At 41.7% G+C, this 12674-nt stretch overlaps 1 protein-coding gene across 3 annotated transcripts in view; it reads left to right on the top strand.

Moving 5' to 3' along the window:
- The window catches only part of ripor2 (RHO family interacting cell polarization regulator 2), a 78910-nt gene extending 66644 nt beyond the window's left edge, over positions 1-12266 (top strand). For all 3 annotated transcript variants that reach the window (XM_050033906.1, XM_050033905.1, XM_050033907.1), the window contains exons 10-22: positions 1236-1361; positions 1619-1767; positions 2886-3015; positions 3985-4743; positions 5732-5916; positions 6208-6370; positions 6495-6627; positions 6704-6865; positions 7107-7280; positions 7868-8067; positions 8192-8275; positions 8982-9072; positions 9650-12266. In XM_050033906.1, the coding sequence (XP_049889863.1) occupies positions 1236-1361; positions 1619-1767; positions 2886-3015; positions 3985-4743; positions 5732-5916; positions 6208-6370; positions 6495-6627; positions 6704-6865; positions 7107-7280; positions 7868-8067; positions 8192-8275; positions 8982-9072; positions 9650-9750 (2457 nt within the window). In that variant the 3' untranslated portion in view covers positions 9751-12266. The remainder of the gene's footprint in view (positions 1-1235; positions 1362-1618; positions 1768-2885; positions 3016-3984; positions 4744-5731; positions 5917-6207; positions 6371-6494; positions 6628-6703; positions 6866-7106; positions 7281-7867; positions 8068-8191; positions 8276-8981; positions 9073-9649) is intronic.
- Positions 12267-12674: the final 408 nt, after the last annotated feature.

The following is a 12674-nucleotide window of genomic DNA, read 5'->3' as shown; positions in this document are numbered from 1 at the left end:
AGGGCAATTTACAATTTTATGTCCCCCACCAGGCATGTTTTAAAGTATGTAACGTTGCTATTAACATGGTTTTCCCCACATAATTTAAAAAAGAACTCTGAAAAGAGGCTGGAAGCAGATTTACACTTTATCCTTCATTGAGAAATTGTGGGTGTAACCTTGCTTTAACCACTGCTGCTTGTGCTAGGTTTCACTTTCCGCTTTCTCAGTTGCTGGCACAGAGCTGCTCCAGCATGCATCAAGATGGCTAGCATTAGTAAGATTCAGCCTTGTCTGAGCCTCAGTCAGACTCAGATGAGGAGTCTGTCGCGCACCGAAATCGGCGACTAGCAGGCGAATTAGAATGCTAAGTGTAGTTAGCATTTTTTATTTCTTTGTTATTTTTTGGCTTGTTAATGTGGAGCTATTTTTACAACATATTCCACCGTCTTGCTGCCCTAATTTGTCCCATATTCCAAGCAAAAAATAAAAAAAAATTCCTGACTGTCCTGGCTGTGCATCGTCTGTGCACTGCAAGTGTACACACTTTTTAAAATCTGTCCATAGGAAATGTGTGCCTCATATGAATTTTACACCTAACAGTAAGTGAGTATCACTTTCTGTCCACATTGAATGCGTTAATTATTCACTTATGTTATGTCGTGTAAACAAACCATGTGCCTATCAGCTGTATGCACAACTGGAAACGTAACCACTTAAAAGATGGACGAATACTTGCTATCTTTCTAGGTTTGTACTTTTTAAACAGAAAACGCACATTTTATATTTTAATATTTACTAATGACACGTCAGTTGTTATTAGCAATGGTCATATAACGAAACTTCAGCTCCCTGGTGATCTCTCTGCCGCCAGTTGCCACCTTGTCAAGAGTTTTGCAGTAAAATAAGGAATTACCATGTCGATAACGCTTCATTTCAACTTCACCAATCAACCATCCCTCACCCACTGTGGCACTTTCAATGCAAGTGACGGAAATACATAGAAACAGGATGTCCAACAAAAGTTCATTTCAAAACGTCTGCTTCTCTTCTTAAAAACTTTGCACTGATACAAGTCGGTATAGAAGAAAAATACACTTTTCAGTGGAATAAGTTAGAGTGAAAAACAGAGTTTGAAACAGAGAATGAAATGATGACATAAGGTCCATTTTGTCTTACTTTAAAAATGTTGCTATAGAGTATAAACCATAAGGTTATTATTTAAGTGTTGTCCCTTGTCTGCTTCCTGCCTTTAGATCTTCATGCGTTACGGTCGCCAGCGATGGAAGTTGAAGGGAAGGATTGAAGTGAACTCCAGACAGAGTTGGGATGGAGACGAGATGGTCTTCATGCCTCTCATCACTGACCTCATCAACATCAAGGTACTGTCCAAGTCCAGATAAACTAACCTCAGTAAATTAACACGTGCAGGGGAAAGAAAAGAAAAATGTAGAAACCAGACGTTCTGCTTATGTGCAAGTTTGTTTCGCACTGCAGTGATAGGTCGTATTTAATAACAGCTGGTGTAAGAAAACAATTCATCAATAATCACCTGACTTTCGTCATGATGTCAGAAGAATCTGCAGAGTCGTTTCCTCGACCTGAGCAGTAGATAAATGTTGTGTTTGGCCTCAATCAGGTGACTGAGCTGAAGGGCCTGGCCACTCACATGCTGGTGGGCAGTGTGATCTGTGAGACCAAGGAGCTGTTCACTGCCATGCCTCAGGTGGTGGCTGTAGATGTCAACGACCTGGGGACCATCAAACTCAACCTGGAGGTGACGTGGTAGTAAGTAGACTCTTAAATGTCTAGCAAGCAGTCACTTTTTATGGTACTCCTCATGACTTGCTATATTGTAGAGTGTCATGTAGTCATTTAATTAGTTGGTTATTACAATTTAACACAAGTTAGATTTAAGACTTTTTTTTAATGCCACTCAGAATGAAATTGAAGACCAATTTACAATAACCAAAAGTTAATTTGAAAAAATACGAACCAGCATCAATTATTAAGGGTAAGGGACAATTTTACCTAAATGTTTATTTTGACAAAACAATATTTTTTTGGGAAATATTTAGCGTTTTGTTGACAGGTTTTCTTGGCTGTCTCTCTCTGTGTGTGGGATTCCACTGCCTCAATTCCCTTTGTGCAGCGTTTAAAACACTTTTTGCATTAAATACATGGCGCCTCATATGTTTATTTATCTTTTTTTTTTTTTTTTGAAAAGATGTCACCAATTATTTTGATATTTTTCAATACAACATCTGAAAAAACAAGTCATAAAATCCCACTTCCCATGTATTAACGATTTTAAGACTTTTGGAAGACTGGTTTTAACACCAATTAATGCCTCATCTTTACATTATTGAGGTCATTGCCTTTCAAGACTTTTTAAGGATGCACAGGAACCCTGATACAAAAATACACACACATTAACCATAACACAACAAGGGTATCATATACATATTGAGATATAATTTAAAAGTAGTTTTCATTACTGCATATAATAATAGTAGCAACTATAAAATGCCCCACTTCACTGTCACTAAATATAACAATATAGTATAGATAATGAGCTAGACACATCACAAGGAGGCTAAAATGTGCTAGAGGTGTATATGATTTAATTTCATGCCCAGTCCATGCTCTAGCTGAGGTATTTGGATTCTTGCACAGTCAGTATCTTCCTACAGTAACTGTTTGCAGTGTCGTAGCTTTAAATTCAGTCCACATTACTTCTGTTCTTCTGCCATCTGGTGGAGACATGTGGTCATTACAAGTGATGCACGTTCACTGAGTAAATAAATCCTCTGTGACCAAGCCAAATGAATGGAAGCACACATACAATTCATGTAGGTAGGCATAAATAAATCACAGTAAGTGTCTTGTTTTCATTCCCACTTCAGCCCCTTCGATGTTGAGGACCTCACTCTGTCATCTGGCAATGTGAGCAAAGCCACAGCACTTCAGAGACGAGTGTCAGTCTACAGCCAGGGCACGCCGGAGACCCCCACCTTCCAGGACACCTCCTTCTTTGTGAGTCCAACACATGAACCTTGTTTAGCTTCATTAGTGTGATGAGAAACAATCATTTTTGTAGAACAGTGAACAGTCACCATGTAGGCTCGAATTTAATGTGTTTTCGGCTCATAACTGGGTGAAAGAGATGACACATGCCTGCTCACTAACCTGAGTCTGCACCCTATTTTGTGAATACTGTATCATGGCCTCACCACACATTTTTTCTGCTGATGCATCGTGCTTATGTTAGCAATGCTAGTGCTACCCCTAAACTAACCCTCACCCATTTTCCTGCTATCCTCTTCTCCTTTGCATTTTCACATCAAAAACCCCCTTACCCACACTCTGTCCCACTTCACACGTGTATCCATCCCTACTGCATCTCACCCACCTGCCCCCACTCAAATACCCAACACCTCGTCCTATTTGCCTGCGTGAATTGTGTAAAGAAGTGGCGGCCATATCCCGTGGAGCGCCAGCGCCTCTCCTTCCTGCACATGCTCCGAGACACCCTGCTTGAGAAGCTAAGGCGCAGTCGCTCGTTTGGTGACCTGGCCTCACTTCGGCCAAGGCCCAAATCCAGTCTGGAGGTCTATGTGAGTGTGTTGTGGCCCCTCGACCCTCCTAACCTGACTTTTGTGTGCCCCCTTCCTCACGTACATGAAGGGGATGTACTCCTCTGCTGGTGTGGACACACTTGGGCTTGTCCAGTCCCTTTCTGTGGGTTGCAGAATGCCATGTGTAACTGTTTGCATGCTTATTTGCATGTGCTCTTATGGTTTTTCTATTCAGATCTACCTTCCTGTGATTCTGTCTTGGTTGAACAGATGGTATCATAAGAATTTATAAAGAAAAGTGGAGTTTGAGTGGATGTTCTCAGTGTGTTTGCCATCTCTTTTTCCACTTGAGAGCTTGTACTTTTTCACCTTAGATGCTCTGATTTCTTTTCCTGCCACACATATTTACTCCTGTGTCTCCTTTCAGTCCACTTTACCTGATGATGTCTTCGAGAATGGTGGCTGTGGTGTGGCCGAGTGCAAGCGTCTCTCCTTCACCTTCTCAGACACCTCTGGTTCCACGCCAAGTCCCGCCCCAAGCTCCCACTCCCCCGGCCAGTCCAACCCTGAGATCACAGTCACCCCTCCAGAAACTGACCCATCACCTACACAAATCCTCCCAACAAGGGAGGACTCCATCCCTGAGGAGCATTTTGTGGAGGAAGAGGAGGAGGAGGAGGAGGAGGAGGAGTATGAAGAGGATGGGGAGACGGGTAGTAGAGGAAGCAGGGGAACCAGTGCCAGCCTGGCCAGTGATGAAGCAGAGGTGGCAGAGGACTCTGAATGGGAGCGCACAGAGTCACAGCGAAATTCTGGCTCCAACTGTGGTTCAGCTGCCCCGTCCCTCTGCTCTGACGGCCACCTGTCTACAGTGGCTCCAGAGGATGTTTTCCTAGACCACAATGATGAACTGAAACCTGTGGAACTGGACACGGAGGAGGCGGGCAGCCTGACCAGGCAGCTTGTGAAGAGGCTTACTTCTTCTGAAATTGTGCCGCCAAGTGGGAGCTCGACAGAGGGAGGAGGAAGCCTGAGCTGGGCGGGAGAGGGGAGCAGGGCTTTCCTGGAGAGCAGCCTGGAGGAGGCCATCCACAGCCTGCTGATGAGACTGGAGTCTCTGACTCACCGCTGCAGAGAGCTGCAGGACCTGGAGCAGGAAGTGATGCGTCTGGAGGACCTGCTAAAGGTGACTGGACTCTTCTCTGTCTCCCTTTCTCGTTTAAATGAGTACAACATCTTATATGGGAAAGAACCTAAAAAGAAAAAAGTGCTTTTTCAAGTTACTTTCAAACAAATGTTTTATTACATTTATTCATTTTACATGGTTCTCTGTCCAAAATAGTAACTAATTACATTAGGTAATATTTAAAGCCTTCTCATTACATAGTACTTACTCAGAGTACTTTCAGTTCCTCATCGATCAAACAAGAAAAAGTTGACATTCAGAAAAAGTGAGTTCTATTATCAGCACATATTCAAGTTTAAAATTTGGTTGTGTAATTTTAAGAAAACCAAATGCAACATTTTGTTACTGGCATCAACAGACCTTTCACTGTACACATGGCTTTTTACATATAGGCTATCCTCTGTGCACATCTGGAGTCAGATCTTTTGATAGTCAGTATATTTAGGGAATATTTAAATCCCTGTTTTTCTCAATGAAGTCTGGCTTTGAACAGGGCGATATAACAGCTTCAGTTCCGCGTAAGTAACCGCTGTCTGACGGCAAGGTACAGCAGTGAAAATATTCTAAATATATCATACACTTAAACTGATATTGATTTTTTTTTTTTAGGTGGCTAAAATATGTTTTGCTGCTGACCCCTCCATAGCAGTACATTGCTTACTTTCCCGTGTCGCACTCCAGCCTCCTTCTCCAAATTGGGGGCGTACAAACAGACGTCTACTGTTTGTAATACTCAAAAAATCCCAACTATCGCTTTTAATTACTCATTACCTGTATTTTAATCTCTGGGTTTACCAACATAAATGCCAACATATGGAGAATCACATAAAAATACTGACTGTGAGTTTGACCTGATTCAAAACATCAAGCAACAAAATCAGAAATAATTTGAGCAACATGAAATGAACTGTTGCAAGTTAACTTCTCCATTATTATTTATAAGAGTAAAGGATTATTAACCAATATTTTCGTCTCTTCTGCCCCCCAGTGTCGTCTCCCAGGTCACCGGAGCCGGTCATCCAGCCTTAGTCTGACAGTGGAGAGTGCTCTGGAGAGTTTTGACTTTCTCAACACCTCTGACTTCGACGACGAGGACACCGGAGACGATAATGCCGTCCTCTCCACCCCCCCACAGAGGTCTCCACTTTTTGATACAGATGGAGAAAGGATCGGGTGAGTGGGAGACGGCTGTGTGGAGGCACCTTGTGTTGGCTGACACTGACACCAAGTGCAGTTTATTTTATCATGGCATTTAACTAAAGAATAAGAAGGCATCTTCTTACTGCTTGGTTGTAAGCCACTTAATGCTCGGCTATTCATTCATGAAAGCACTGGACAGACAATCTGAATTATGTTGCATCATAGCAGCATCAATTGAAAACCATTTTATCATTAAGTACATTGGATTACTGTTTTGTGTGATGCTGCTGCCACCTGGTGGTCACTCTGGGTATGTTCTCTCAGTGGCCAGCATCCAGAAGCCAGAGGACACCTGAGTGAAGCCCTGACAGAGGACACCGGGGTGGGCAACAGCGTGGCTGGAAGCCCTCTGCCGCTCACCACTGGAAACGAGAACCTGGACGTGGCTATTGTCATTCACCTGCAGTACTGTAATCACCTCATAAAGGTAGAGCTCCTGATGACATCTAACATCATGCTTTGGAGTATAAATAGATTAATAGTTTAATAGTTAAGGTTGTCATTATTTCAGTTTACTGCAAAATGCATTTTGTTTCTTCCTGTAATGACAGTTGTTGACCAGCGGGGTGAGTGTGTGGCAGCGTCGCAGTCTTCTCCTCAAACTGTCCGGACAGACTCAGCTGATAGAGGAGCTGGCAGAGCTCAGTGTGGACAGACTGGAAACAATTACCTCTGCCGATGATGGTAGGTACCAACAAGTGAAAACCAGTTTGCTTTAGGGACTGTTGTAGCGTCTGACCTTCTCTTGTCCTTCGCTCAGTTCTCCCGGGCCTCGCAGAGCGCCCACAGCTGATGACTCTGTGGTCAGAGTGCAGCGGGTCTGCAGGACTTTTCCACACCACACTGGACAGAGTGTTCAAACATATGAACCAGCGCTACACAGCAGTGCTGCAGGAGAGACACCCACACAGCGCTGACACAGGTTAGATCATCCCTGTTTTATTGCTGCAAACAAGCCAACTTCTTGCTTCTGTGTTTTTAATTTCTGTTTCTGAGTCACTAATTTGGTTTTAAATCTGTCCCTGGGGGAAGATTAGATCATTTAAGCTGCTAAGAATATAATGGTGATGAAAACATTTCAATATTAAAGAGATCTTTACAATGTGAAACTAGAGAAAATTGTTTCAAGCCAGCTGGAACTGACTTCAGTCTCTTCTCTCCAGTGATTGGTGTCGTCGTGGGCGAGATGGTGGACAGGAGCGATCTGGTGGCGGCACACAATCCTACTGCTGCTGAGCTCTCACAGGATGTCTTGACGGTGTTTCAGTTCCACAGCTACATCTTACAACATGAAGTGCAGGACATGGAGACACACCTGTTGCAACTGGCCAGAGAGGGTGAGCAAAGGGGGTGACATTCATAGATAGAGTCTTTTTAGATTTTTTAGAAACTTAAAGGTCCAGTGTGTAGGGCATTTATTGGCAGAAATTGTATTTAATATTTATTACTATAATACTATATACTATACTATAATATATAATCACCTGAAAATTACCTTAGAATGAGCCGTTTATATCTACATATGGAGCAGGTCCTCGTCTACGGAGTGGATAAATCATGGGGTTCTCTAAGTTTTGATGATTGAGTGACTTTTTAGGGAGCCAGCATCAGATTGAGGGTTGCACACTATGACTTTTTTAACAACCTTTTTTGTGACATACTATATTATGACATTTTTTATGACCTTTTTTATGACGTACTATACTATGACTTTCAAGTCAAGTCAAATACGACTTAAACACCACTTTAAAAACCATGTTAAACACTGATACATTCCTGTTTTTTTAAAATCTTTTAAAAAGTTAAAAAAAAAAAGATTTAAGTTCATGTCAGGAGCACAGAAATGACGCCTATCATTTACGCTCTACGTGAAATTTAATGTTTAAACCTCTGACATGTGTCTGTGTGTTTGTGTCGTATGCAGAGGTGTTTGCAGAGGCTCTGTGCAGTGGGGACTATTCTCGGTGTCTAGCAGAACTACAGGAGGTGTCTGTGTCAACCCTGTGGCCCCGAAACAGCACCCTGAGGGCCCTGGCCTCTCTGCTCACTGCAGAGGACCCTCAGGTCAACAAGGCAGCAGCCGACTACCTCTCCTCTGCATCACACAGCCACTTCAGGACCAGAGTGAGTACTGATAACACGAGGGAGTGTGTTTGAGAGATGTGTGTGGGGGAAAAGAACATTTCAAATGTTCTGACAGGCGCCACAAGCCATGTTTTAATTTAATTGTTTATGTGTGTGTTTACAGGCAGTGGAGTGCTACACCCACGCGCTGTCAGAGGCTGGAGTTCAGAGCCAGAGGGCGGCCTGTTCAGCGCTCAGCTGTCTGCAGGTCAGTGGCCTCTTACATCATCTACAGCTGTGGTACTATGAAGAGTTGGAGCTGGTTTAGTTTTAGTTTGTGTTCATGGCAGCGACGTTTCTTTCTGAGAGATACTTTTTCAAAGATCGACTCAGTTTTTTCACCAAGTCTATCATATGTATATTGGCCACTGTAATCATTCCGCCTCTATTCACTGGCCATGAAGAGATCACTTCCTAGCATGACTCCAGTGTAACAGATGGCGGTCAAAACACACAGTCCCCCTTTCCTGCAGATTGTGTCTCCTAAAAATATGGTGTTTTCCCTGTGTGTTTGCTTGCTGAGCCACAGTGGAGGGATACTTCCTGGTAGCTGCATGGAGGTTTTGTAGCAACAGCAGAAATAAATCTGCACACACATGCCAGGGTGAAGATTACAACTTAATTTGGCTAATGAGACTGCTTCACATTAGGTCCAGCTGAAATTGGAAATGCATTTTTACACACAAGACTATGTATAATGATTACAGCAAACCATTAATCTTTAATGTGGCACACGCTCTATTCAGATAGTGGCCGGGGTATGGTACAAAAATAATCTGTTTCTAGTTAAGGGGTTACGTTGGCTAAAGAGTTATGTGATGTTAACAGGATTAAAAGCGTCGCTCTTCCATCCGTCTTCGTTGTACTTTGACAAGTGCCCTCTTCACAGAGCTTTTCTGTCTTTCTGTCTGTAGGCAGTCGAAAGCATCAAAGCCGTGGTAGCACTGTGTGATTCAGCTGATGAAGAGCTTCGCCATGTCGCCATAGAAACCCTGCTCACATTTGGTGAGTATCACAAATCAAATGTTGCTCAGCTACATGTTTTGCTCCAACTCTATAAATCACGTCAGAGATGTATATAAATGTAGTCTGCACAGTATAAACCCAAGACAGATTTATTTTCTTCCTCTGGTTTAATAGAACAAATTACAATGTTTGTTTATGATATCTTCTTGGAAGAAAACCCCCACGTCATGTAAATGAAATGAAACAGTGCTGTGCAAACGCTGCCTCAGTTGGTTTGTTTTTAGCCGCCTAAAAAGGCTCAGCATTAGTTTAAGTGCACATATTTATAATATTTTCACCACTTCACCTTGCTGACAGCCTTTTCTGTTGGAGAACTGAAGCGATTATCTCAAAGCTACCAGACTCCATTGACAAAAACAGTCATTTTACTCTGCAAAACACAGGAGCTACTGGTCTACCACTGCCTCCATCAGTTAGTGTGTCCTTTATTGTGGCCCACAGCTGAACTATTTTGACTGCAGTGATACCATCGCAATCTGAGAAGTAACAAGTCACAGCCTGAACACTGCTGTGGGGGTACAGGTGTTTATGGGCAACCTTTGTGTGTGTGTGGCAGGTGAGGAGGGACGGCTGGCGTACGAGCAGCTGGACACGGTGCCGGGGGAAATAATTCGCCTGGGCACACGGCGAGGAAACGCTGTCACCACTGCCTTCTGAGCCACTGTGCCACCAAAAACATCACAAACAACATTTAAGCCCGACCTCTGAGGACAGCACTGCCCCCTCCCTCAGCTTGACCCCACACTGCACACCTCACAGGGCTGTTAATGACTGATCACTTTGTTGATCTGTTTCTTTTTGGGCACAGAGTTAAGGATCTCGACACCGCCACATTAGATCACTGTTCTTACTGATACTGCCTAACACCAAACAAACTGTCTTAACCACAAACAACACACAACCTATAACCCTCCTGCACACACACACACACACACACACTCCTCGTTCCTCCATCACCTCCACTTTCAGACACTCCCCCTTTCCTCGCCCTGCTTTCTGAGCCAGGCAGATCGGTCACGTTGAGTTTAACTGGAGAGCATTTTACAGGACACACAGCCGCTGGAAGCTGCTCCAAAGACTGCGGAAACTAGAGTTGGAGCATCTCCACCTTTCACAGAAGCTCTGTCAACAAGCCACTGCCCACTTGTATCACTTACTCACTGGTTACTCACCTTGATTGTTACAGAGTCAGTTGTGTCACACAGTATATTAACTATGATCTTTGTATAATCACTGTCCATCGTTAGAAATGTTTTCTGGGGCTTACGGAAGATTTGCACTGTTGTAAGGCATGTAAATAAGGCATATTTTACACAGCTGGTGTAACATATGTGTTTGTATTCAAAGTATATTTTTAAGTTCTGTTTTCTAGTACGTTCCATTTTGAGTTTCAGGGATTCTTGTACGATTGAAAGACGCGCGTCTTGTGGCAGGCAGGACAGTTAATAAGTTGAGAATGCCTTTCTGAGAGGAAGTGATGTCGTGGTATGAAAGCCCTACTTTAACAGCAGTTTACCGTCTTGAACAGATTTTGACCTCGGCTATCTATCAGTGGAGGAAAAGTAAAAAGCGTAGAGGTGAGACAGGTCAGCTTTGTCATACTTGCAGTTGAACAAGTGCAATTTCTCTGTACATACATGACTCTTTTGCACCGAGCTGGCATCAGAAGACATTTGATAAAAGTCAGCTTTGACCATTTGAGCCTTGACGTGGTCGAGCAGGCATGTTTCCACAAATACACTTCTTTTGTCAGTGTGTTTTTCCTACCAGGTACGGAGCAAGTCCAGGGCAATAAATTTGGTTTAGGATCGTGATCGTGCACTTTCTCAATAACTGTACAGAGACAAGGATACTGGGCTGAGTAAAGGCCTAAGCTAACTGCACATTCATACAGTATGTGAGCTAATGGCAGGATCAGAAATTAAGCTTTTCTTCTGAGAAGCTGCAGAAGGAAGTGTTTTGTTTTGGGTCCATCCGAAATGTAACGGGGGGAAAACTGACCCGAGATAAGCGCCTAATTCCAATTTTTCTCATTGTAACTGTACTACTGAGTCTTGTGCTCGTGCACGACGACAAAACTCACATTTGTTCACACATCTTATTTATTATTTACTTGTAATTCTAATATTCTTTGGAGTTATACTGTAATAGTGCAGTTGACATTGTTATGTAAATGAAATGTATATTTATGTTATATTTTGGATCAGGTCTAGTATTTGAAATTTATTGTTTGAAAAGGCTTCCATGTTGTTACCATGCAAATGATCTCATGCTTAACTTTAACTGGAGTTTATTTTGAAGGAATTATATTAGATGAATTATTATTTGGGAGAAGTTTAAGTTTTGCTAATAATCTAATAATATTATACTTTTCCCTAAAAAGGTCCCGAACAGGTTGGGACGTTATATATTAGAAATGTTACTTTATTACTTAGATTTACTGTAACCAAAGGAAGAATTTTAAAATTTAAGAGCTCATAATTCATAAAGAAGAATGTATTTTCAATACGACGTTTGCATTTTGGCCAGAATACTCAGACTTATCTTTAAAAGCACAACTTAAAAATAAAACAAACCCGTAATATATGAATCTTATTTGGTTCTAACGGCACAGTCCAAAAGCCATATTGATTACAAGTGGTAATATTTTTATGAAATGTATTTTTTCTTTTGTATTATATAATCTGTAAATGTGTGAAGTTGTTACTAAAAGCTGAAAATGGTTTTAAGTTTTTTTTCCCCCCATACAGCCTTTTGCAAAACATGGTCCATATTTTAAGTAACTTTTGTTTCTTCCATGATGTGAATAGCATTACAGTATCTAATTCATCCACCCATTCAGTGTTTAATTTTTTTTTTGAGAGAGAGCTACTTTCTTTTTACAAACTTGCAGTTCACCAGTGTTAAGTCAGTTTGATTCATTGGCTGTTCAGTTGCGACTCACCACAAAGTACAAGTTGTCAAACTGTGCACATCTTTAATTATTTAGAGACTGGTTTTGAGAATAACTTTGTACACTTGGCTGAAATTGATCTTTATCCATCTCTGTGGTCAAAAGCTTCTGTACTGATCCATTTAGTTGCATACTACAGTTCTCCATTGTGGTTAGCAGTATTTCCTCTGCTCATCAAAAGTTGCAATAAAGTTTATTTTTGCATAATTTAAACTACAAACTTGTGGATTTTCTTTTAAAACTGAGTCTAAAGTGCCTGTCAGGATGGATGTTTGTCATTTTTGTTAAACTTTGTGTTTTGGCTTTAAACTTCAAATACTCGGGGGACAAACATGTTACATACTGTAAGTGGATTACATGTATAGTTGTGCTTTTTTGGATTTTACAGATATCCACGGACAACTTTATGGGTAAGTTTTTATTCAGTCCTTCATTTTCCAGATCATAGTTTTAAAATTACATCTGCCATAAAAAAAATATTCAGCAATTTTAATGGGCATTAAGGTATAGAGGCGATGGGTGGGAGAATTTAATCACTGAATATGTAACGTTATGTTATAATTCAAACTAGATGGGAATTGCTAGTTTTGGTCAATGATATGAATTAAACTCCTCACAGTCCACTAAA

This window comes from Epinephelus moara, chromosome 22, assembly GCF_006386435.1.
Source record: "Epinephelus moara isolate mb chromosome 22, YSFRI_EMoa_1.0, whole genome shotgun sequence".
Classification (NCBI taxonomy): Eukaryota; Metazoa; Chordata; class Actinopteri; order Perciformes; family Serranidae; genus Epinephelus; species Epinephelus moara.
The sequence above is the reverse complement of the archived record's forward strand: the minus strand, read 5'-3'. Positions and strand labels throughout refer to the sequence as shown.